The 24,920-nt window shown below is 68.8% G+C and overlaps 2 protein-coding genes across 2 annotated transcripts in view; both read right to left on the minus strand.

The window, feature by feature from the left end:
- Nucleotides 1-7,946, minus strand: part of LOC138803748 (zinc finger protein ZFPM1-like) — a 55,479-nt gene extending 47,533 nt beyond the window's left edge. Inside the window, exon 1 of the mRNA XM_069987795.1 lies at nucleotides 7,617-7,946. Coding sequence (XP_069843896.1) covers nucleotides 7,617-7,656 — 40 coding nt within the window. The 5' untranslated portion in view covers nucleotides 7,657-7,946. The remainder of the gene's footprint in view (nucleotides 1-7,616) is intronic.
- A 5,315-nt stretch (nucleotides 7,947-13,261) lies between these two features.
- LOC138803790 (zinc finger protein 469-like) lies at nucleotides 13,262-24,493 on the minus strand. The gene has a single exon (XM_069987878.1). The coding sequence runs from the start codon at nucleotides 24,491-24,493 to the stop codon at nucleotides 13,379-13,381; it is 11,115 nt and encodes a 3,704-aa protein (XP_069843979.1). The 3' UTR covers nucleotides 13,262-13,378.
- Between the last annotated feature and the right edge of the window lie 427 nt (nucleotides 24,494-24,920).

Raw genomic sequence — 24,920 nt, forward strand, 5'->3', positions numbered from 1 at the left:
GGACCTGGGCGCGCCTTGGGGCCCTCCGCCCTGTAGGGAGCCTTAACCTAAGGCCCCTGCTTCTCCTCCCCAAAACACTGGCACCACCCCAAGGTTGCTCCTGGACCCTCTTTAAACTCCCCAAGCCTCAGTTTCCCCATTGGGGTTTCTTCCCAAACTGCCAGCAAGACTGAGATCAGGTCTGTATGGTCCTGGGCACCGGGCAGACACAAGTGCCTCTGGACAGGAGCCTGGATCCCCGACAGGCACAGCTCTGGGCCTTGGCTTCCCGTCTGCAGGGGCGGCAGAGGGGCCTCTGGGGCAGCGGGGGCATACCTCACTGGGAATCTAGCAGGACCAGGAACTGAAGCCCCCGTCCCGCCCAGAGGCGGTGCTGCCACCACAGGGAGGAGCCGAGGCCCTGGCCCTGCTCCCGCAGGTCACTGGCTCCGCGCTTGGGGTGACCTGGACGGAAGAGGAAGAGGAGGCAGCTGGTCGGCAGGTGCTGTGCCGCGGGAGATGCCAGGCGGGACCGACAAGAAGCAGGCCTGGGGGAGACAAGCAGTGTCTGGGAGGACGAGGGTCCTGTCGGTTCCGACAGCAGAGCCCACCCCAGCCCGGTCAGGCCGCTGCCCCGGCCGGGCTTCCACACAGAGCCCTACACGCCAGCCATGATCTCTCACACCCTGGGGAAACTGAGGCTCAGAGCTCCCGATGGCCTCAGGACCAGTGTTCCCAGAGTCGCCCTTTGCAGAGGTGGGGTGACCTCCCTGGGCCGTGGATCCCGGCCTGCCCCCACAGCGGCCGCCCACAGGGAGCTCTGGGGCATTTGGGTTAGAAAGCAGTGTGGCTCCTGTGTGGCCACCGGCCTGGGGACCCGAAGCCCAGCTGGGAGCAGCACTGACTGGGTGCTTAGGCAGCATGCAGGATCACTTGTGTGCTGTATGACTCTAAGGCCACCGTCCGCCCTCTCTGACCTACATTTCCCATGCACAAATGGGTTGAGAGACCCACACTTTTGTGTAGGAAGGGATGCAGGGGGAGACCGAGCAGAAGGCACACTCTGTACGCTGGTAGTGCTGGCATGGGTCTGTGGGGTGGGGCGGGGGAACCGGGCACCAAGACCAGCTAGGCCCCCGCTGCTCACGAAGGCCACGCAGTGCCCCCAACAGCCTTTCCACAGACGCTGCTGAGGCCTAGAGGCCAAGGACAGCTGCCCAGGTGGGCGCTGCATGCCGCCCATCGATTCGCCGTCTGCCAGCTCCGTGTCCTTGCCCAGACACCGCCTTGGCATTCTCTTCTCCTTTGTTTTGGTGGTCCTGGGGTTTGAACTCAGGGCCTCAGGCGTAGGCGCTCTACCACGTGGGCCATGGGCCCAGACAGCTCTGGGGTCAGGTGGTCTCAGACAGGGCCTCAGCATTCCCACTTGTCAAAGCAGCCAATGGAGGAGGTTTGGGGCAGGAAAGACCTGAGGCAGGGGGCCAGGGGGTCTGGGGGCAGCCGGTCCTGCAGGCAGTCACACTTGAGGGGCAGGAAGGCAGGGTGGTGTGACACTTCCGGCCCTCAGGGCTTCTGGCAAAACCTGCAATGCAGCTGCAGTGCCTGGTGGCAGCACCGACACCGACATCATCAACCCAAACCCGGAGCCCGTGTGGTCCTCTGACGACACTGAGCTGGGGGCGGGGGCTCTTGCCAGGTCACGGAGGGTAGGGCAGGAGGCAGGGCTGCCCTGGCTGTCCCCCCCCCCCCCCCCGTTGGGGGTGGCAGGAGTCTCCGCAGGACCACGGCAGGGCATCGGCAGCCTCTGGAGACCCACAGGCAAGGTGAGGGGCCTGCACCGCCCGCCCACGGCGCCCTCCTGGGGCCCAGCCCCTCTGTCTGACAGTGAGCAGAGCGAGGTCGGGAGGCCCTGATTTCTGCTCCTCCGATGGGAGACAGTCTGGGGCGGACCTGGGCTGAGGACCTTGTCAGAGCTGGGTGAGGAGCCAGGCCAACACCTTGACGGGTCCAGAGTGAGGCCTGCTGCTGGGGCCTGCAGCACAGCACCAAGCCGGGCGGGCGGAAGGGAGGGCGGGTCTCCCAGGTACCCACCGCCCCGGGCCAGCCTGGGCACAGGGAACCTCCCCAGGCCTCCGGAGGTCCCTCCCTGGCAGCCCGGCCCCTGCAGAGCCGCTGAGGCGGAGGAGGTGAGGGAGAACCATGGGCTGCTCCAGGAGCACGGCTCCCCGGCCCAGAGACCCCAGCGACGTGCCGGCCTGGCAAACCCCAAACAGCAGCCACAGGAGCAGCCGGCTGCTGGGGCTCTCTGACTGGAGGCTGCGGGCGCCCACCCTAGGCTGTGGCGATGCTGAACTCTCATGGAAAAGAGCTTGGAAAAGGTCTCCTGGAGCTCAGATTAGCTAGAAACCACCGACAGCCAGCAGACCGCCATGTGGAGGAGGAGAGGGAGACAGGGCAGGAATGGGGGAGAAGGTGGAAGAAAGGGGCGGGGAGAAGGGCCAGCTGCCGCGGATAGCAGCCCCATTCCTCCAGTTCTCAGAGCAAGGCCTGAGGCAGGTGTGACCATTTCCCACCAGGCGGAAAACGGAGGCCTACGAGGGCAGGCTTTGCCCACAGTCCCGGTGGCCACCTGCCGATGGCCTGTGATGTGGAACAGACGCCTTCCTGCTCTCAGGAGTGGGCAGTGGGGCCAAGGACGCTGCTGGGCATATGTGCAAAGGCACTGAGGCCAGAACGAAATGGCCAAAGTCTCGCTGGAATGCAGGCCTGATGCCCTCGTCCACACGGCCACACGCCACAGCCTGCAGGCCTGGGCAGCCCACCCTCTAAGGACAGAGATGGGTGGGCCCTGCCCAGGTCTCATGGCCAGACACCACAGTGGCAAACTCTTGCAGGTGCTGCACCGCCCTGGCCAAGGCCAGGGCTACAAAGTGGAAACAGCAGACCAGGCCTGCGGAGCAACACGGGGCCTGGCCTCTGTGTCCCCGTCTGTGAAATGGGGGCAGGAGACGCTGGGAACCTCCAGAGGGACCCTGGGAATGACGGCAGGGGTCCAGCTGGGCCCGTCTGGCCAGGCGGGACTGTGCGGGCCGGCCCGGGTCTGAGGGCTGGAGGTACCAGCTGCCTCTAGGAGGCCTGTCGATGGCAGATAGGCCTCGGGAGTATTATTCACTAGCCGTCAAGCCCAGGACCGTCTGGTTGGCATAGAAACAGGAGATAAGGGGCACAATTAATGGCATCGCATTCCTCCTCCTTTCTTCCCCAACTGACCCACTTAAATCCCAGAGCTCAGTGCCATGCTGGGCTCCCGGTGACCTCCAGGGAGGGAGACGGTGTCCGGGGCTCCGGCTGGCGTAGGCTGGGTCAGGCCTCTCCAGGAGCTGCCCCTGAACCAGAATGGCCCAGGGAGGAGGCCATGGGGGCGGCCAGGAGAGGGGGAGACCCCAGAGCCGCCACTGCGGTGACCGGCCGCTACACTGACGTGGGGACCGAGGCCCAGTCCCCGCGCTTCACAGGGTCTCTTCTGCGCTTGTTTTCCCAGATATGCAGTGGTGAACCTGCTCAGGCTCACTTGTAGGGAAGTGCCCACACGCTGTCCACCACAGGCACGGGACCACCGCCACCACGGGCCAGCTGAGTGTCCCCCTGGGCCGGACTCAGGAGTCAACCAAAGCCCGGAAGGCATCAGGGATGACTGGGCGGCTGCCGGGCCCAGGCAGGGCTGCGGAGTCCCTCCCGCCTCCAGCTCCCTCTCCACCAGGGCCGGGGTGACCTTGACCTTGACCTCGAGTGCGCCGCTTCAGGGTGCTAGCCAGGGCGGGGTGATGGGGCCAAGCAGAGGGCAGGAGGGACACCCTCTGCTGGCCCCTGGACAGCAGACGCTGCCCGAAAGGGACACCCGTGGGAGGCGATCTGTCCAGGCGGCTCAGAGGCCAGCAAGCTGGGCCACCAGAGCCCTGCTGCTCCGAGGGCTGGGGGGTACCGCAAGAGGGTCCCAGGAGACCACACCTGGTCTTCCTAGGCCCGGCCTGGAAGGGACCACCACCATAAAAAACGTGCCAGGACCACCCCAGCCCAGTCTGGGCCAGGCGCGGCTCTCATCTGACAGAAGTGGCACTCTGCAGACAGCCACCATGGGCCCCAGGGGTGCGTGCCGGGCTGCTGGGGAGTGAATTAGTTATCTGGTGGCTACCAATAATTTGTTGGATCAAACTGTGAGAATGCGTGAAAACACCCTGCTCTGGCTGGGTGGGAGGTGGCGAGTCCCCGGGCTCCTTCCAGAAGCCTCCGGCTGGCTGGCCTGCCTGCCTGCCGGCCTCCATTGGGTGTTGGGGTCTCTTGCAAAAGGACTCCTTATCATCTCTGTGCTGACCCAGGAAGAAACTGAGGCTAGACTCTGGACTCCCCTGTCCTGCAGACGTCTCTAGCTCAGCCCTTCCCCACCCCAAACAGCCAGGGGTCCCCGGTCCATTTTTCTGGAAACCAAGGCTGGCCTATTGTCCGTGGAGGAGCTCACAGCTGGCCTCCTCTTGACAGCCTGGAGGGTCCCTTCTGAGAAGTGTCCCTGACTCACCTCAGCTTCTCACGCGGCCCTCAGCTCCCCGCTGTGCTGTGCTGTGCTGTGCTGTGCTGTGCTGTGCTGTGCTGTGCTGTTCTGTAGGGCTGCAGCTGGGACCCAGTGCTGTGGTCACTGAGTGTTTATTGAACACATGCCCAGTCAGGGCAGATCTGGGCAGACCTAACCCTGCTGTGGGCACCAAGGGAAGAAGAGGCCAAATCATGGGCTGTCTGTCCCCAAACAGCCAGGTCTATGGAAATTACTTTTTTTTTTCCTTCCAGAAAACTCCAAGCAGGCTAGGTCTAAGACTTGCCCGAAATCAACAGCAACCCAGCACAGATCAAGGGAAACCACTCTCTGGAGGTGACAAACCCAAGTGCGAAGCTGGGTGTCAGCGCCACCTATCAGGAATGAGGGGCGGGGTGGCTCCCCACCCCTGTGCCATTCACTCAGTTTCCTTTCATTTTGATGGCGGTACCACTGGCCTTAGGGGGAGGGTCAACTTCTTGACAATTAAGTGTTTAGAGGGGAAAACTCCCCAGATGGACGGTGCTGATCTGCTCCCCGGGGGCTGCCCAGGCCCCCCACTGGTGGCACAGGTCCCAGCCCGAGGCCCCTGCTGCTGCTCTTGCCTCCGACCCAGCCAGGCCTGGTGGCGTTAGATAAGGCTTCTTATCACTCTAGGCGATCGTTGTAGGGCTGGCCCCCACAGATCGGGCTCCCATCGCTGGGTGGGAGGCGAGCCTGGAGGTGAGTGCTCAGGGGTCCTGAGCTGTGCCCTGCCCTGTGTCCCCAACAGGGTCGGCCTATCATCTCAGCCATCTGGCTGGCCAAGGCCAGGCTCCCGCCTCCCCTCTTCCCTCCCACGTTTGAAGTTAATAAATAGAAGCTCCTATCAGCCTGCCATCGGTGGCATGCCTTATCAGCGCGGCACATCTATCTCCGAGCAGAACAAAAGGCGCACAGAGCTTGGGCAGCTGCATTCCCACTCGGATGGTGGGGGGAGAGCGATGGGAGGGCCCCGTCCCTCAGACCCTCTCCCTCTACAGCCTGCACCCGGCCAGGTGAGGCCAGGGCAGAAGGGTCACACTAGGAGGCTGAAAGCACAGCTGTGGGCAGAGGGCTGGCGGACAGGCGCCTCCGCTCGGCGGTAATCAACGTTAAGATCTTAACTCGCTTCCATCTGCCTGCGAGGAGGCGGCCTGGGCCCAGGCTGTGGGGAGGGTCCTGACCCCCACCCTGCCCAGTCCCGGAGCGCGGGGAGGGTCCCGGCCCCAACCAGCAAGCCGGCGGAGCCCTGCTCCGATTCTGTGGGCTTATCAGTGCTGGCGATCGGTTCCCAACCTGCGATCTCCTGCCCCAGCTATCTGCATTTCTCATCAAGCAGAAATACACACACGCACACACACACACCAGCCCTGAACTGAGGCGCACGAGGGAGGAGGGGAAAAGAAACCAGAGAAAGAGCGCAGATCCGGACCTGTGGGTGGTTCTAATACTTGAGTTGACATGATAGAAGGCGACTTTCGGAAAACAGGTCCCGCTTGCATCTGGGGAGTCGGGTTACGGGACCCGGATTCCCGCCCTCCGATCCGCTCCCCCTTCCCGGAGGCCCGAGGCGCAAGCAGGGGCTCTCCCACAGGCGGGGCCTTGGGGTCCCGGGGCGGCGGTCAGGTGGGCCGGGGAGGCCATGCCCGGGCGCCCCTGTCCCTCCTCGGCGGCCACGGGGGTGCCAAGTTCTCCGCGGTGCGGTGCGCTTCCTGTGCGCCCACCGCGGCCCCCGGCCCCCGGCCCAGGGAGCTCTCAGGGCCCGGGGTCCCGCGGGGGTGCCAGAATCGTGGGGCGCCCTCGGAAGGGGGGTGAGAGGAGGGCGGGTGCCGGCGCCATCAGGACACCGGCTGCGGCGCTGGTCACCGGGGGTCCGGCCTCGGGAGGGGGCGGGCGGGGCTGGCGCGGGGACCCAGCGGCGGGAAGGCGCGCCCCCCCCCCCCCCCCGTCCCGGGCCGCCGTCCCGGGCGCCCCGCTCGCCCCCTGGATACGGAGCCTGGGAGAGCCGGCGCGAGATAAGATCTCCATTTCAGCCCGTCCCGACGGAGCGATCGTATCAGCCGGGGCTCGCCGAATGGAATATTTTAAACTTTATCGGCGCCCGGATCCGGGCCGCGCTATCGCCGCACCATCGCGGCTGCGGGGGAGGGGCGGGCCGCGCGCCCCGCGCCGCTCCGGCAGGGACGCGGCCCGAGACGCGGAGCCCCGGCCGAGGCGCGGGGGTCCGGGCGGGGACGCGGGGTCCGGGCGGGGACGCGGGGTCCGGGCGGGGACGCGGGGTCCGGACGGGGACGCGGGGTCCGGGCCGGGACGCGGGGTCCTGACGGGGACGCGGGGGTCCCAGCGGGGACGCGGGGGTCCCAGCGGGGACGCGGGGTCCTGACGGGGACGCGGGGTCCTGACGGGGACGCGGGGTCCTGGAGGGGACGCGGGGTCCTGACGGGGACGCGGGGTCCGGGCGGGGACGCGGGGTCCGGGCGGGGACGCGGGGGTCCTGGAGGGGACGCGGGGTCCGGGCGGGGACGCGGGGTCCTGACGGGGACGCGGGGTCCTGGAGGGGACGCGGGGTCCTGACGGGGACGCGGGGTCCGGGCGGGGACGCGGGGGTCCCGGCGGGGACGCGGGGGTCCTGGAGGGGACGCGGGGGTCCGGGCGGGGACGCGGGGGTCCTGGAGGGGACGCGGGGTCCGGGCGGGGACGCGGGGTCCTGACGGGGACGCGGGGTCCGGGCGGGGACGCGGGGGTCCCGGCGGGGACGCGGGGGTCCTGGAGGGGACGCGGGGGTCCGGGCGGGGACGCGGGGGTCCTGGAGGGGACGCGGGGGTCCGGGCGGGGACGCGGGGGTCCTGGAGGGGACGCGGGGGTCCGGGCGGGGACGCGGGGGTCCTGGAGGGGACGCGGGGGTCCGGGCGGGGAGGCGGGGACGCGGGGCCCGGGCCGCCGGCCGAGATTCGAGGTCGGGCGCGGGGGCGGCGCGGGGCGGCGCGGGTGAAGGTCAGGGGCGGCGGGACCGCGGGGAAGTTGGACTCACGCTTGATCTGCCGGGGGTTGCTCTGTTTCCTCCTGGACATGTCTCCGGCGCCGCGCGCCCTCGCGGCGGCCGCCTCTAGCCCCGGGCGGGCGGCGGCGGGCGGCGGGGGCGCGGCGGGGCCGGGGGACCGCTCATGCCCCCGGCCCGCTGGCTCCACGGTCGCTCCGGCCCGCGCCCCCAGCCCGCCGCGCCCGGCCAGGAGCCGCCGGCGCCCTCACGGAGGCCCGAGGCCACGGCCCGGCGCCGGGCGCGCGGACTGTCCGGCGGGCGGCGGGCTGGGGTCGGCTCCTCCGCCCCCGCGCAGACACCGCCGCCGCCGTTCGGCTTTTCTCAATGAAATCTGCGGGCAGCGAACGACGAGCCGGCGGACGCGGCCAGGGCGCGCCAGGCGGACAGGCGGGCCGGCGCGGGGCGGGGCTTGCGCGTCCGCGGCCGCGCTCCTGGCCCCGCCCCCGCCGCCGGTCTTCCCCGAGCGGGCCCCGCCCCGCCTGGCTGGCTCTTCTCTCCGCTGGCCCCGCCCCGTTCCCTAGACCCCGCCCCACCGGGCCGGCTCTTCCCGCCGCTGGCCCCGCCCCTCCCCAGACCCCGCCCCGCGTGGCTGGCTCTTCTCGTCTCTGGCCCGCCCCGTTCCCAAGACTCCGCCCCCGCCGGGCCCGTCCTTCCCGCCTCTGACCCCGCCCCGTGTCCCAGACCACGCCCCGCCTGGCTCGTTCCCTCCCGCCTCTGGCCCCGCCCCCTTCCCGAGACCCCGCCCCGCCTGGTGTGTCTTCCGCGCGGAGCCTGCCTCCACCAGGCTGGCGCAGGGCATATGCCAGCCAGACCCAGGCCCAGCCCCGGCCCTCGGGCCCCCTCCATTCATCCCAGGCCCCTGACGCTGCTGTGTCCTCGGGCTTAGCCAGCATTGGCGATCCGTCCTGGCAGCCGCACGCGGAGTTGGTGGTGTGGGGGTGAGCGCCTCTTCCGCTCAGCTCTCCTGGGGCCGCCAGTCGCAGGGGGCGGTCCCAGTGGGCGGTCCCGGGGCTCAGAGCCCCGCCCCGCGCTGTGGCCCCGCCCCGCGCTGTGGCCCCGCCCCGCGCTGTGGCCCCGCCCCACAGTCTGGTCGGAGGGGCTTCCATGCGAGCCTGCGCGGCCCCACCTCCGGCACCGGCCCAAGAGCGAGGGTGCGCCCTGGCTTCCCACAGCGGGGCCCACATCTCTGTGGCACAGGCCCTTGGTGCCAGCTGCGTCCTTCCTTGCTGCTGCCTATCTTCTTTCTTTTCCTTTTTTTTGGAGGGAATTTTGTGACTGCAGTGGGAGAAAATCAGCCCTCTGTGCTATGCCTCGGGCGTGGGCTCCGGCTCCCTGCGCACCGTGGGGATGGGGGGGACCGTGGGGCCCTGCCCTGCCCTGGGGGCTGACATGCATTGCCAGAGCAACACTCTGAAGGAACTGTCCATGCCACTGGCCAGGTGGATAAACTGAGGCACAGAGAGGACGTCAGCCTTTGGCGGAGCTGGATTTGCCCTGGGAAGGCAGACACTAACCGAGGGGGGACGCTAGAGGCTGATCTGGAGCAGAGCCCACACCTGTCCCCCTCTGCCTGTCCCCCTGCCTGTCCCCTTATCTCTCTCTGCCTGTCCCCCCTCTGCCTGTCCCCCCTGCCTGTCTCCCACCTCTGCCTGGTTCAGGTCCCCCAGATCCCTGACAGTCCCTTGGCTCTGGAGCTGATGTGCCAAGCCAGTGGCCGATCCCAACATTTGTCAGCACAGGCTTCAAGAAGGGTTTAATTAACTTCCTGTTTCAATGAGGATAATGAGTTTTAAATACCACATGACTGCTAAGGAGGTCAAACAGCAGCAAGGATGTCAAAATAAGTTAGGCCTTGGGAGGCCACACCGGGGTGTCTGGCCACCCCGGGCAGGCAGCTGCTGTGGATGCCCTGTCCCCTCTGTCTCTGTGGACCTGGAGCTCAGCTTTGCTTGGCACTGGTTCCCAGGCCTGAGGAATGGAGGCTGACAGCTTGGGCCGGGCAGCCACATCTGCCCCTCTGGCTCAGTCTCTGTGGTCCTCTAGCACCCAGAGAGCTCCCCGGAGGCCACGATACTAGGTTCCTGCTGCATGCGCTCCTCCATGGCCCAGGACCACTTGCCAAGCGTGCTGGTGACAGGACATTATCTGATATTTCCTCATCTCTGTCGGGTGGTGACATCATTTGCTGCCTTCCTCCTCCCCTCCCACCCCTCCTCTCTCTTCCTCAGTTCCGTCCTCCCCTGCCTTTCTCCCCACGTCCCTCTCTTCTGTCCTTCCAACTTTCCTTCCTTCTGTGCACCAGCAGTTGTGGAGCAGTTGTCTGTGCGCATCCTGTCGCCGTGGGCCACGGTGGAGAGGGAGGAAGACAGCAGAGAGAAGTTGTAGTTTGCATGGAGAGCTTGGGGGTGAGGGGGGGGCAGTGGCCCTCTGGTAGGGAAACTGAGGCCCAAGGGGCCTGGTAGCCTGAGGCCCTTGGTTTCCAGCCCACGCCCCCCAGCTGTTTCCTCACCACCCTATCAGACACCTGTCCTCCTCTGGGGCCAGGGCAGCCCGGTGGCGCTCCTGGGCGGTGCTCTGGGAAGGCCCCTCCAGCCTCCTCTGTCTGGGCCCCTGGCAGGGCAGGAGACCAGTGGCCTTGAGCTTCCACCTCCAAGGACATCCCCACGGCCAGAGAGGCAGACACTGCCCTGTGGGGAGGGGGCATGGCCTGGCCTTGTGGGCAGAGAGAGGCTGTGTGGGCTCACCGGCCGCCCCGGCTGCCGTCCCGGGATGTTGGAGATGGAGCCTGAGAGCAGTGGGGGTTGACCTTCCTCACCTGTTTTTCCAGAAACTGGAGGGTTGTGTAGGAGGCACGTGGCCCGTGGACAGTGATGCGGGCAGGGTGCCCCTCCCCGGAACCCGCAGTCCCATCACCTCAGCGGGCGCCTCGGGAAACCCTGGCACAGGTCCCCAGTGTCCTAGAGTCCCCCTGCAGCCCCTGCTCAGACCCTTCCACCCCTCCTTCCTGCAGAGGGGCTGGGGCTTGTAAGTCTGGGAAAATTCGTCTTCCAGCTCAGATGGTTCAAAAGCCCAGCCACAGGAGGCTGTAGGTGAGCGGCCTGCTGCCACCACGCATCCTCTCCCTCCGGCCCTGCCCTGCTGGGCTCGCCGAGAACAGGTCACCGCGACCCGCTGGCCCCCGTGCGCCCCGCGTGTCACCCCGGCCCTCCAGCCCCCCACGCACCCCGTGTGTCACCCCAGCCCTCCAGCCCCCCACGCACCCCGTGTGTCACCCTGGCCCTCACGCCCCCACGCATGTCACCGCGACCCTCCGGCCCCCGCGCGCCCCGTGTGTCACCCAGGCCCCCCTCCGCCCCCACGCGTGTCACCGTGACCCTCCGGCCCCCACGCGTGTGTCACCCCAGCCCTCACACTCTTATGGCCCACAGGCACACAGCGCTGCCTTCTCCCCTCCCCGCCTCCTCAGGCTGGGGTCATTAATGGACACTGGTGAGGCCCTGGCCATTGGAGTGACTTTGTGTCTTCCCTGCCTAATTTGCGGTCGTGAGGGCCGCTCCGTGGGGTGCTGGGGCTGAGAGGGGCCTGGTGCCCCCTCCTTGAGGACAAGGTCCCCTGGGCAGAGGCGCGGCCCCTGGGCAGGGGTCTGCACCATTTTCTCTCCGCAGCCCCTGCTCCAGGCCCAGCTCACTGTTCCTCGGCTCCCAGCTCAACCGAGTCCAGGACCCCTTCGGGCCAGGTCCCCGACCCCCAAGGTACCCCGAGTTGCTTTCATCAGGATATGACATACAGCTGCACTGGCCCCCACTGCGCCTGTGAGTGTGTGTGTGAGTGTGAGTGTGTGAGAGTGTGTGTGTGTGAGTGTGTGAGAGTGTGTGATTGTGTGTGAGTGTGTGAGTGTGTGTGTGTGTGAGTGTGTGTGTGTGTGAGTGTGTGTGTGTGAGTGTGTGATTGTGTGTGATTGTGTGTGTGTGTGTGTGAGTGTGTGTGTGTGAGTGTGTGTGTGTGGTGTCCGCGTGGCCTGCCCCAGGTCTGCCCTTGCCAGCCGCCCCTCCGTGGAGGCCCGTCCTGGCTGGTGAAGGCCGCCACCTGGTGGCCAGGCTGGGGCTGTCCTGCTGTGGGTCTCCTGGCCCCAGGGCAGCTGGGGGACTCAGGGAGGGGACAATGTGGGGCAGCAGTTCCGGAAGTCAGCTCCTGAGGGTCTGTGCCGGGCAGCGTGCCTGCGGAGGGTGTCCAGCCCGACCTTCTGCCCCGGCTGGGCAGAAGGGCCTAGCAGGGCCTCCTCACTACACTGAATGGGGGCGGGGGGAGGGCTGCAGGCCTGTCTCCTCTCTGGCCTGTCTCCACCCAAGTCCCTCTCAGTCCCAGGTTCTCAGGGCACCCCACCTGTCCCCCGTCCCAGAGGTAGCCAGGAGCCTTTGGGGCGGGTCCCCGGGCCTCAGAATCACATGGTGTCTGAACATGAACAACTAGATGGGGGAGCCCTCACGGAGCCCCTGTGGGCAGGCCTCCCCTGCCGTCCGACCCCCGCCCTGCAGCCGACGTCTGTGGGAGGGCCGCGGGTGTGAGAGGCAGCAGGGCCAGCCACGGACAGCGAGAGGCCAGGGCTGTCCAGCCCCGTCCTGCGTGTCCCCACCGCGCAGTGGAAGACAACCCGGGCTGAGTTCTGGTCCTCGGCGAGGGGCAGGGGTAAGGACAGACGCCACACAGCCGGGAGGGCTTCTGCGAAAATAGTGGGAATATATTCGGAAAGACAGTGAGCTGTGAGCTTACAGTACGGCCTGGGCGTCCCCACCCGTCCTCATCCACGGGGAGGTGGGTCTGGAGGGACCCGTAGCACCTTCTAGAGAGGCAGTTTGGGCCTGATTCAGTCTTATTAGAAACGTCAAAATAAAACCTTTTGGACATACACGTGGCAGCCAAGCTAAAAACTGAAAGACAGCAACAGACCCCCAGACAAGCCAGGAGACCCAGAGGCCCCCAGGAGGCCGGCGGGGTGTCTCCTCCTTGAGCAAGATGGCACCTCGGGACGTGGGGAGCCAGCCCGCGCGTGGCTGGGTCCCGGTCACCGCCGGGACCCTGGGGCTGGAGCCTGGCTGGTGGGGGAGGCAGGGCTTCCCTCTGGTCTCCCTCCCCCCAGCAGCCCGGGGAGCCTGCATTCACATTACAGCGTGGAGTGTAGCACCAGAACCTTCAGAGCAGAGGAGTGGATTCTGAGAGTGGAGCGCCCCTGTGGGAGGAAGGCTCTAGGGAGAGGGGCTGGGGGGAGGGGCACGGGCGAGGCCGGCCGGGTCCCCAGGTCTAGGCACACTGGGAATGTTGGCAGCTCAGACAGTGGCCAGTAGGACCCTGTGGTCAGAGGGAGGGGGCCCGTTGGGCTCCTGGGGACCAGGTGGCTCAGAGATGACCCCAGTGGGCCCTCCCCCGCGGAAGTCACCGGAAGTCCAAGAGTGGAGCTGCCGCCGGCTGACCCGCCCTCATCACTCCCCTGCTAGGTAGTGGGGCCGTGTGCAAACCTTCACATGGCTTCTACAGCATAGGACGCCCACCCGCCAGGACAGGCAGGGGCGGGAGCTGTTCTCTTCAGCATCAAGATGACAGCTTCATGGGTTCCAAGGGCTCCCGCTGGTCTGCCCCTGGGGTCCAGCCTTCCGCCTGCCTCTGACCTGAGCAGCTGGCCTCGGCGCCTGCCTTGGTCTGGGTAAGTCGGTGCCTCAGCAGGGAGCCGTGGCACGTCGGCCGGCCGGTGTGCAGGCTCAGCTCCAGGCGGCTCCGGCGGGCTCCTCAGAAGCGACCTTCTTCAGCGGGATCTTGAAGCTGGTCAGCCTCTGTCCGAAGAGCTGGCTGAGGAGGTGGCTCTGGGACTCAGCCGTCCGGCGGTCTCGGGGCTCAGCATCGGGGGCGTGCCTGCCCCTCTTGTGGGGTCTGGGCAGGGGGGACCCCTTGCCCGGGGCTTCCTTCCTGGGCGTGTGGCTGGGCCCCTCCTTCTGGTGTTCTGCTGGCCGGGGCCTGGTCCTGCCCATCTGGCTGCCCGGCCTGGGCCTGGCGGGGGGCACTCGGCTGGGCGTGGCCTGCTTCCGGGGGGCCCGGGGGGGCTTCTCAGGGGCGGAGGGGGCTCTGCCTGAGTTCCCCACGTGGTCGCACCTGGCTAGCTCCGGGGCCTGGCCTTTCTTCTCCCTGGGGCCTGGACACCCTCGACGCCCCTGATAGCTGGCCTCTCTGGGGCTCTTCATGCAGCCCCTGGCCTGGGCTTGAGGCCTGGGCTGGGCTGGTGTGGGGCTCGGGCCGGGGCAGCCGGGCTTGGCTGGGGTGACGGCCGTCTCGCTCTGGAGCTGCCCACTGGCCGGCTGGGGCTGGCTGCCACCCCCTGTCTTGGTGCTGTGGCGTGACTCCCCACTGCCGTGGGAGCCGGGTCTGGGCTTGGCTTTGGGGGTGGTGGGCTTCGTCCTGTGGGCCAGCCCTGCGGGCTCGGGCCTCCCCCGCCCCGCAGGCTTCCCGGGCCCTGTCGGGAGCTGGGGTGTCCTGTCCGGGGGTGAGCTGCGGGGGGGCTCTGGCTTGCGGGCGCGGTCCTTGTGGGAGAGCCTCCCCTCGCCCCCCTCGGGCACCATGGGACCCCCGGGCCCCAGCTTCTTTCTGTGGGGCAGGGAGGGGTCTCCTGGAGGAGGGCCAGGGGCGCATTGGCCCCGGGTGCCTGGGCTCTGGCGTTTCCCTGACAGCAGGGGCAGAGTCCCTTTTCCCTCCGGGGGAGCTGGCTGCTTCCACGGCCCTGGACTGCCGGCTGGGGCGCCATCCCCGGGCCTCTGCAGGGCTCGCTCCAGCCTTCCGCCGCCTCTGCCATCAGCCAGGGAATCCGGGAGAGGAGACGGAGATCGGGGCAGAAGCTCTTGGCCATCGGCAGGCAGCCGGGCCTCCCTGACCGGGCGACCCACGGGGCTGGCAGGGCGGGGGGGTCTCTCTTGTGTCTTGGGCTGCCCCTCGGCGGTGCTGGACTCTACCTCCAGGAAGATCTGGGAAAGGAGCAGGATGGAAGGCTCGCTCAGGGCAGGGCTGCCTGGGGACAGTGGCCTGTCCGCCCTGCCGGGCCCTGGCTGGCCACTGGGCAATGCCACCCTGCTCCGCTTGCTAGGCAGTGTCCCCTCAAAGGTCGAGGCCTCCCACCCAGGGGCCCCATTCTGCTCAGAGGCCCCCGGCCGCCTGGCACCCCGGAGAGCAAAGGACAGCTGGCCGCTCCTCAGATGCTTGTCCATGTGCCGGTCAAACTGCTCCTTCTTGGCGAAGGTGTAGTTGCAGGAACTGCAGATGAAGGACCTGCGGATGGCGTGTGTGACGTTGGCGCAGAGCTCACAGGTGTACAGCGGTGTGTGCGGCAGCTCGCGCTCTTCCCTCACCCCGTGCTCCCCGCCCAAGTGGGCCCGCAGTTCCCCGTGCTGGGCGTACACCCGCGGGCACCGGGGGCACAGGTAGACGCGCTGCGGGCTGTGCACCGCCAGGTGGCGCTGCAGCTTGAAGGGCTTGGGGAAGGGCTTCCCGCAGTGGTGGCAGTCCCGCAGCAGGTTCTTGCAGTCTTGGTGCACTGGGATGGCCTGGAGCAGGTGCTCCCTGTGGGACCATGGGTCCGGGGACAGGCTTGGGGACATCTTGCCGGGGCCCGACAGGGTGGCAGAGGTGCTGGCTAGAGCAGACAGGCCGCCCCAGCCGGCTGACACCCCGGGAGGTGTCAGGGCTCTGTCGTGGCTGGAGGAGGGGCTGCACGGCCTGGGTGTTCCTCTTCCCCCCAGGGTCTCCTCGGCTCCCCCTTTCGGCCCTGGTGCTTCCCCGGGGCCCCCGGCCCTGAGCGATTCCGATGTCTGCTCCATGATGCTGCTCAGGAAGTGTGCGAAGGCGCTGTCCTCCTCCAGGCAGGGGGGCAGGTCCCCCGAGGGTGGCAGCGGCCGCCCGGCGAGCGCAAAGCGGGCCGCGTGTCCTCCCAGGTGCTGGTTGTACGTCCACACGTCGGCCACCTCCTCCAGGCACATGCCGCAGGCCCAGGGGCCCGGCCCGGCCTGCACGTGCTTCTCCCGCAGGTGCTCCCGGAGCAGCTCCCTTGAGCGGAACCCGCGCTGCACGCACATGAAGCAGGTGTGGGGCAGCGCCGGCCCGTGCGCCAGCGCGTGCACGTCCAGCTCGCCCAGGCCGCGGAAGCGCTGCAGGCACAGCGGGCACTCGTGGGAGGCCTTCCTGCCCGGCGCGGCCCGGTGTCCGCCTGGCCCTCGGCCCGCCCCAGCCACCGCCTCCCTCCCCCCGCTCCCTGGGCCCTGGGAGTTTGCTGTGGCCTGGAAGTCCAGCAGACCCGGGCTGAGGAGGCCCGCGAGGTCGTCGCAGGAGCCCAGGAAGCGCAGGTCTTGCATCTCTAGCTGTGTGTCGAGCACCTCCAAGCCCTTGGCGTGCAGGGGGAGCAGGCCTGAGTCCCCAGGGAGCTCGTCATCCACGTGCTCCCTCTCCAGGTTTGGGGGCTCTGGGCTTGCATCCCCAAGCGAGGAAGGGGTCTCCTCGGGGCCCCGCAGCTCCAGGCCTCTCCAGGCCGCCGGGACCATGTGCAGGCGAGGGATGGCCTCCGGCCACTTCTCCTCCTCCTCCTCCCCCTCCTCCCCCTCCTCCTCGTTGGAGAGGCGGGAGGGCCCCTCCTCCACCCTGCTGGGCTCCAAGGTCCACAGGCCGAGGCTGGGGGGCCAGGGGTCAAGGCCAGGCACCTGGGTCAGAAATCCATCCGTGAAGAAGGGCTCGGGAAGGCCCACGGCCTCGTTGTGGTCATCCCACAGGTCCTCTTGGGAGAGGCAGAGGGAGCCCGAGTCACTGAGGTCCGTGGGCAGCCGGGGGGAGGCCGGCAGGGGGCGGTCTTCCGTCCTGCCGGGGGGCCGGGCGGGCAGGGGGTGCTGCGGCCTCTTGCAGCACTTTCCGTAGACCCGGGGGCTCTTCTTCCCGGCCAGGCGGCCGCCCAGGGGGAAAAGCTGTGAAAAGGACTGCTCGTCATCGAACATGCTCAGAGGGTCTCCGCGCCCCGGGCTGGGGGCTCGGGCGGCGGCGCCTGCGGGCTCCTGGGCCCCTCCCCCAGTGTCTGGGGTGGCCGGGAGGCTTTGGCCAGCAGTGCTGCCCGCTGCAGAACCGGACGCCTCAGGAGGGCCCGGGCCACTGTGCAGTCCTCCCTGGGCGCTGCTGCGGTCCCCCTGTGGGCTTCCGGCAGCCTGCAGAAGCGCTCTGCGGGTGCCCAGGTCCCCGGCCTCGCGCGCCTCCAACTGCCCAGCCGTGACTTCCTTCCGCCCCCCTGGCTGGTCCTGCGGCAAGCCGCCCTCCAACCACCCTTGAGGAGACCTTGGTGGGCCCAGAGGCCCCAGGCCCCGGTCTGCGTCGCCATCCGGTCCCTGGGCCTCCGGTGCTGAGTGAGGCCGAGGCCCCTCAGCGGCCGCCCGCCGTCCCTCCGGGGACGCCTGGCCGCTCGCAGGATGATGGCCGGTTGCTGTCGGCAGATCTGAGTGGGTGAGGCCGGCGGAGCCACAGGCAGAGGCTCGGGGACTGCCCAGCTCCCGGGGTCTCCCTGCCCTCGGTGCCCCGGCTTGCTTCTTCCGTGTCCTCTCCGGGTTACGGGGAGCAGCGGTGGGCTCGCCCGCTTGCCTCCGGCCTTCTCTTGGCTCTGTCTTTCTGGCGTGGAACTTGCTGGCCTCCAGTGGCCCTGGTCTACTGGGCTTTGCGGCCGGGGTGTTCACGCCCTTCCGCTGTCCGCTTGGGCCGGAGGGGGGCTGTGGCTGGCTGAGGGGCGCGCCGGCCCCCCCGGGCCCCCTCTGAGGAGCTGCCTCTGCCGTCTCAGCACCCAGCATGTCCGCAGGAGCCGGCCCAGGGCGGTGGCTGGGGCCCGCTGGCGGGGAACTTGGCCCTGCCTTCCCGGGTGCCCTGTGGCCTCTCTTCCTGGGAGCCCTGCATGTTTGGGCAGTGGGCTCCAGAGCCCTGGGGGCGTGCGGGGGGCAGGCGAGCTCCCGGGGCCGGTGCTTCCTGGCTCTGTGTCTGCTCAGGCCAGCTACGGTGCAGAAGCGGGCAGAGCAGACCTCACAGGTCACTGGCGGCTCTGCGGGGGCCTGGCCTCTCCCCTGGCCTTTCTCCATAGGCTCAGCCTTCCTTTTAAAGCCGCGGGGCCTCCGTTTGGGACTGAGGGGCTTCCGGGAGGCACCGATGAGGCTCAGGGGAGGGTCCCCGGCGGAGGCCTCTTGGGACCGCTGGAGCCCTGGGGGAGAGGAGCTGGTGGTGGGGCTTGGGGTGCTGGCTCTGGGCATCTCTGCCACCGCACGTGCGATCCCGCGTGTGCCCGGACCTCCCTGGCTTCCGCCAGCCGCCACCTCGGCTTCCAGGCCGGGGCCTGACCCTGTGATCCCCGGCGTGGCAAGGTCCATGGATACAGTGGAGGTGTCTGGGCCCGGGGTGTTCCTCGGGGGGCCTGAGGCAGGGCCCTCGGGAGTCGGCTCAGCGGTGGTGGGCAGTGGGGCCCCCCTGAAGTGGGGGTTCGGCGCCACCAGCCCCCCAGGGGCCTCCGTGCCCTCTGGGGTGGGAATGCCCGACAGGCCAGCAGCCCGGACAGCCGCGCCTGGAGAGACAGCCCTCCTCGGGGGAGGGGCAGTGTCGTGGGCAGGCGTCCTCCCCAGCTCCTCTCTTCTAGAATCTTCTAGAGTCATCAGTGTGCTGTCACCCCCGTGTCTCGCGGGGCCTAAGGTGTCCACGAGGCCAGGCTGGCCTGTGGGAAGGTCCTCGGGGCCATTAGCCGGCAGGAGGCGGTGGCAAGGCAGGATCCTGGCAGGATCACGGTGGCTTCTCATCAAAGACAGGGGATCCCTTGTGGGGGGCTGGACACGGTTTGTTCCTTCCAGAGGCACCCAGGCAGGGCTGGAGGCAGGGCTGGCCGGCGGATGTGGGGGGCTGGGAGGGTCCCTCAGCTCCCCTGGGGCTACTGCGACGCGGGGAGGGGCGGAGGGAAGAGCTCCCCGGGGCGGGAGCTGTGGGCCACGGGAAGCGGGGTTGGCCAGGGAAGTGGGTGCGGGGGCACACGTGTCCGGGTCTCTGAGGGGGGCTGCGGGTCTCTCACCACCATGAAGCGGCTGCCCGACAAGGCCTGGGCTGGTCACGGTCTCTAGAATTCTGCCTTCAGCCGCTGCGGGGCCCGAGGAGGTGGGGCCTGGGGGGGCCCTGGCCGGCCCTGGGGAGCCCGAGCCCACCCTGTCCCCCTCCCGCACGTGGCTGTTCCTGGCCCGGCTGCCTGCGGGGCCTTCGGGACCCGTCTCGAGCTTGGTGAGGAGGTGTGGTTCTCTGGAGCCTCTCTGCTTACCCGACCGCCCCGGGCTGCCTTCTCGCTGGGCCTCAGGCTTCTCAGCGCAGCCTGGCAAGACCATCTGTCCATCTGCCTCGGGCTGGTATCCGGGCGCCGCAGGGACAGCTGTGCTCTGGGCAGGCTGTGGGGAACCTCCTTTCTCACGGTCTCCTCCTCCATCCGAGGGGCCTCTGGGGCGTGGGCCCTGGGCGTCCCCAGCTGGCAGCCCAGGGGGGGTCTGGGGGGCCTGGGTGTCTTTTGTGTCCCCACCTCTGATGCCTAGGACCGGGAGTGGACAGACGTAGCAGGAGGCTGGGTCCCAGGGCCTCCTGCGGGGGCCCGAATCAGGCACCCAGGCAGGACTCTGCACAGGGCAGAACTGAGGCCCGGCTGGTACCAGGTCTTCACCTTCGAAGCCGGACTCCTCTGCCACGGGGTGGTGTGTGGCTCTCTCTGGCTCCCCTGCTCTGCCCGGAGAGGGGGTGTGGGGGCAGGCGCTCAGAGGCGGGGCTGTGTCTGGAAGTGCTCCCCCATGACCCCAGAGCACCACCTCGGGCGTCACGTGTCCAACCGGTTCTGGGAGACGGAGGTCCCGCCGGGGCTGCCCGGCCTTGCAGGGCGGTGGGGGAGCCCCTCCCCGGGGTGGACAGCGAGACCGGGCTGCGGACACCTTGCTTTGCATCTTGGTAGTTCTGTTGGTATTAGGAACTAAAAGTTCACTGTTGGGTTTGCCCTTGGCTGAACTCCCGGCACGGGACAGCGGTTCCTCTTGCGTGCTGGAGTCGGGCAGATGGCCACCCGAGGGGCGCCTGCTGCCCCTCTCCATCTGGGGGACACCGGCCTCCTGAGCGGCCCGAGAGCCGAGGCTGTCCGTGGAAGGGTCAAAAGGAGCCCCCAAAGCTGGGGTAAAGTCAGTGCCGGGAGGAGAAGTTGCGCATCCTGTGTCTGGACAGGGCCATTGGCCGTGGGGACTTCTGAGAGCCTCTTCCCAGCGTGGGCTCGAGTCCCCCAGCCCGGGAAGGCCAACTGCCAGGAGTGCGGCCCTGGGAAGCAAGGCGGCCTGGAGGGCCGGCCCTGGGCCCGGGCCGGGTCCGCGCCCGTCTGCACCCGCGGCTTCCTCAGCCTCTCCGGGGATCACGTGCACGCCCGCTCTTCTAGGCAGCTGGCTTTCTAATTCCGTGACCAATCTTTTGATCTCTAGCTCATCCTCCCACAGATCGCTGGTGAAGGCAGCGCTGCATTCGATTCCCTTCCCGGGCACGGGGGCAGGGCTGGGAGGGAGCGTCCCTCTGCACGGAGGCCGACGCGTCTCCCCGCACGCCTTGCCCGCTGGGAGGGCCGGACGCTGGCTCGGCAGCACGGGGGGCTCCGCTTCCAGCAGCAGAAACGAGGGGCAGAGGGCATCCATCACTGGCTTCCCTGGGAGGGGGCTGGCATGAGCCAGTGACCTGTGGGTGTCCCTGTTTGCAGCCAGGTCGAATCCATCCTCAGGCGGCCCTGAGAAGAGGGACATAGTCGCCAAGGCCAGGGGTGACCGGGCTCTGTCCAGGTCCCTCTCGGCTGCACAGCGGGCGTTCTTTGGTGGTTCCAGTTCATGTGGCTCAAAGGTGTCCACTCCCTCTGAGCCAAGGTAGGAGGGGCTGCAGGTGTGGACAGCTAAAGGGCCGGTGGAATACAGGTCTTCAGGAAGACAGCCGGCCCCGTCCGTGGGGGTGTGGGACCAGCCTGGGAGGGCTCCGCTGTCGGCTCGGGACCCCTTTGGGGCAGCTGGGACCCCCGTGGAGTCTCTGTTAAAGTGCGCAGGATTACAGCCAACTGCAGAGTCCTTCACACTCGTGACGCTGGGCTGAGGGTGTGGAGCGGCTGTGGTGTTGGCGGTGGGCACCGGGCCACTTCCTGGCTGGGTGGAGCAGGCCTCTCCGTCCTGGACCATGCAGAGCTCTGTGCCGGCAGAGGGGTCCAGCAGGGCTCTCCCACTGGGTGTGGGCACCCCCTGGCCGGGCAGCGCGTGGGTGCGGCTCCCCGATGGCCTGTCCCTGCTGGGCTGGGGACCCCTGGGGCTTTCCTTCCCCTGGGGCGCTGGAGGACCGGTCACCTCTCTGGGCTTCACAGTGTCAGGGCGTACGCTTGCAGCCCTTTCAGGTTTTAGGGGCTCCGGAGTGAGGCGCAGGGACGGCTGGGTTTCCTCTAGGGGCTCAGCACTGGCAGGAGCCACTGGGGGGCGGTCAGAATGCTCAGGGCCTTTCTCTACAGGGGTGTCTCCAGCGTCCAGGCTTTGTCGAGTGCTGTGTGTCTCCTCCTCTGGGTTCCCAGCCTCCTGGGGGCCCCGGGTTAACTTTTCTTCCCTTTGCCTGTGGGCTCGGTGGCCCCGCCGACGGCCAGGGCGCGGGCGGCCTCTGGAGCCTGGACCCTGCGGTGGGAGGCCTTCCTCCTCCTCGGAGTCGGAGCAGCCCTGCGCCCCGAGGCCGCTCTCCCGGGCGCTGGGCCGGAGCCGTCCGGCAAGCGGGGGCCCCTGCACCCCCCGGCCATGTGGGGTGTGCTGCCGGTAGCGCTTGTTTTTCTGCTGGACAATCTTGTGGATGAACTCTTTGCTCCACGAGCCGCCCCGCACCCTTCTCTTCCTGGGATCCTTTCCGGGAGGCAGGCGTGGGCGTTTGGAGCTCCTGGTCCCTGCAGGGACCTGCTGGTCCGAGTCTGCAGGGCCCTTGCCAGGCTGAGTTCTGAGGTCCCTGGGGCAGGGGGCCACCCGGTCGGCACTGCGACCCCTCCTCCTCGGTCTCAGGCAGATGGCCCTGGCCGGCCCTTTGGTGCTGCTATTGGCCATGTCCAGGTCTTTCTGGAACAACTTCAACTGCTTCCCTCTCCTCTGCGGCCTGGCGGGGCTGGTGGCCGACTCTGAGGCGGCCAGGCTCAGGGAGCGGGTTTTGGGCCTGCTTGGGGCTGGCCAGTTTCTGTCCCCAGGGCCGGGGGTTCGGAGCTCCGAGGCAGCGGCTGGAGCCGCGAGCAGGGACTGGACGCCGTCCTCCGGAGTTGCTCCGGCCCGGGAGCCGGGGGGCTGCCCGGGGCCAGCCGCCCTGGAGCTGGAAGGCTCCTCGTCTGCAAAGACATCAATGAAGCTGCTGTCCAGCTCCGGGCTGTCGGCCTGGTACTCCAGGCCGTTGAGCGCCTCCGTGATGAGGCTGTCCAGCTTGGCATCGTCTTCCAGGTCCAGGTCAGAGGCAGGGAGCGGGAAGGGGGCCGTGGCCAGGCCGGGCAGGAGGCCTGTCCTCAGGGGGTCCTCTCTGCCCTCCGCCAGCAGGAAGGGGGCCGCCTGGCTGTGGCTGAGCGGGCCGGGGCCCGTGTCAGCAGGCGCTTTTGGGGTGGCCCGGGGCGGCCGCAGGCTGCAGAACTGCCGGTGCTCCAGGAAGGCGGCCAGGCTGCTGTAGTTGCAGTCACACTGTCTGCAGGTCAGCAGCACGTCCAGCTGGTCCAGGCTGGCGCTGCTCAGGGTGAGGTACGGGGCGGGGCCCTGAAGGCGGTCCTGTGGCCCGGCCCCGCCCGCCCCCGGCCCCTCCTCCAGACCCTGGAAGGTGCCCTCGGTCCCCAGCCTGTCATCCCGGAAGGGGAAGGCCTGGTAGTGGGTGGCGAGGGCTTGGGGCGGCTCTGGGGACGGGAAGGGGCTGCAGGTCTCCTGGGAGTGGGCAGGGGCGTGGAAGAAGGCCGAGGCCGGGAGCGAGCCGGGGAGCTGGCTGTCCTCCGAGCTGGGGTTGGCCGGGCTGCTGGACGGCGGGGACAGGGAAGAGCACGTGCTGCTGCCCGCGGTGTGGGTGGCGGGTGAGGGCAGGGGAGACTCGCTGGGGGAAGCCCCCACCGCGTGAGGTGGGGGCAGGCCAGGGGCCCCTCGGGGGGATACCTGGGGCTGGGTTCCCCCAAAGAACGGCGGCCGAGCCCCGGGGTCGTTCGGCCTCTTGCAGCTGAGCAGGCCCGGGGAGCCGCCGGGCTGGCCCGGGCTGAGGCTCGAGGCTACCAGTGACTCCCCAGGACTGGGCACCGTGCTGGTGGAGCCCGGGGCCCCCTGGCTGTCCCCGGGCCACTTGGGGCCCCCCCCCGAGAATGGTAGCTGGCTCAGCACCCCCATCTGATGGGGGCTGGGCCCGGAGGTTGGAAGTACTGTGGGCCAAGACATGGGGGTGCGGTGGGGCAGGCAGTACTGTTGGCCGGGGTGGAGCTGGCCTTCGAAGGACGCAGCTTTCACCGCGGCCGGCAGGCCCGGGGCCCGGGCTGCGTAGGGCACCGCGGGGTCCCACAGCAGGGGCAGTCTGCTGGCGGGGGGCCCGGGGACGGGGAGCTCTGTGTCCAGAGGCCCCGGGCTGGTGTCCACCTCATTGGCCCCGTAGGACTTCCCTGCGAAGTACTTCAGGGGCAGAGGGTTTGGGAGGCCCCTGGGGAGGCCCAGCCCTTCATGGGCAGAAGGGGGTCCTTCAGGAAGGACTTTGGTCAGGCTCTTGTGCAAACTGTCTGGGAAGGGGTTTGGGGACGAGTGAGCAGCAGCGGAGGGGGAGGGCACCCCTTCCAGGGGGCCAGCGGCCTCGTGGCGGGCCGTCTGGCCGGGGTAGCCGGGCAGGAGGCTCTGGGCAGGCAGAGAGGGCGGCAGGTAGGCAGGGCCAGGCCCCCCGGCGGCCTCGGCCCACATTCCCATGGGCGGGTGGAAGGTCAGCAGCAGCGGCCCCGGGGCCGGCTCCTGCCCGGCCAGGCTTCCGGCGAAGGCCTCGGTGTCAGCCCCGGGCGGAGAGCGGGCCAGGGCAGGGTACCCGAAGGGGCTCCCCCTGGGACTGCCAGGCCTTCTGCCTTCAGGAAAGGGTTCCAGCTCAGCAGAGGGGACCCCAAAATGAACACCTTGGAAGTTGCTCTCAGCAGCAGTGGGCCAGAGGCTGGCCACTTGGGGCTGGGGCTGGCAGAGGGAGGCGGGTCTGTGGGGGCTGGTGCCTCTGCTCTGGGGGGTCCGAAGGGGCGGAGGCCCAGGGGTGCTGCGTGGTGAGGTGCAGTCGGTGGAGGTAAAGCCGGAAGGGGCCTCCTGGAAGCTGAGCTCCTCAGGGACGGGCAGGGACCTGGCCCTGGGCAGGCTGGGCCTGGGCTGGGTTGCAGTCCCTCGGGCCTGGGGGGCCTCTGCCTTTGAGCTGTGGGAGGCCTGGTCCGTCCCCAGGCTGTAGAGCGGTGGGGGGCTGCTGGCTGCCCGGCCGGCTGGCCACGTGTGAGCGGGGGTGTGGCTCCTCCCCGGTGGGACCCGAGGGCCGCTCCCCTTCCTGGGGGGGCTGCCCAGGGCCTGGCCCCTCAGGCGCGAGGCCTCGGACTCTGCCTCCGCAGCCTGCCTTGGGGGGGCCTTGGGGGGCTCCCTGGCCCGGGCTTTGCTGCCCGTCTCCCTTGTGCCCAGGGGGCCCCTGCCGGTCGGGGAGCGGTCCTGGAGGGCGTGCGGGGAGGGGCCCCCCAGACCGCCGGCGACTCGGCAGGGCGGCAGGTCCGTGGTCATGCCTGCGGGCGGTGCTCCCCGGGGCTGCTCCCCCGGCATGGCCGCGTCCGATGCTAGGAGGAGGCGGCCGTCTGAGGGGGGCGGTGGGGAGTGGGCCGGGCAGCCATCCTCAGCCCTCGGGGGCCCCCGCGGAGCCTGCTCTCATGGTCCCGGGAGAACCCTGCAAGGGAAGGTCAGCCGTGAGCCGGGGGTCGTGGGGGCTGGGAAGCCTGCTCGCGCCCTGCAGGGGCCTTGTGTGGGCTTGGAGCCCCTCCCTGCCCCCACAGACCTGAAGACACTGATGGGGCACAGGAGGCTCAGGGAGGGGCAGACTCAACCCAGAGCGGGCTCGGGAGTCCCGCCTCCCGCTCCGACAGGCCTGTGCTCACATAGAGACGCTCGCTGCAGAGAAGGCTGGGTTTCCTGCCAGGCTGAGGCCTCTCCTGTCCCTGCTCCTCAGTCACCGGCTGGGGCCTTTCCTGCCTTC

This window comes from Dipodomys merriami, unplaced genomic scaffold (genome assembly GCF_024711535.1).
Source record: "Dipodomys merriami isolate MVZ:Mamm:240054 unplaced genomic scaffold, mDipMer1.0.p SCAF_348, whole genome shotgun sequence".
NCBI lineage: Eukaryota > Metazoa > Chordata > Mammalia > Rodentia > Heteromyidae > Dipodomys > Dipodomys merriami.

Coding starts and splice junctions, on each gene's coding strand:
- LOC138803790 (XM_069987878.1), bottom strand. CDS start 24,493: ATGCCGGGGGAGCAGCCCCGGGGAGCACCGCCCGCAGGCATGACCACG.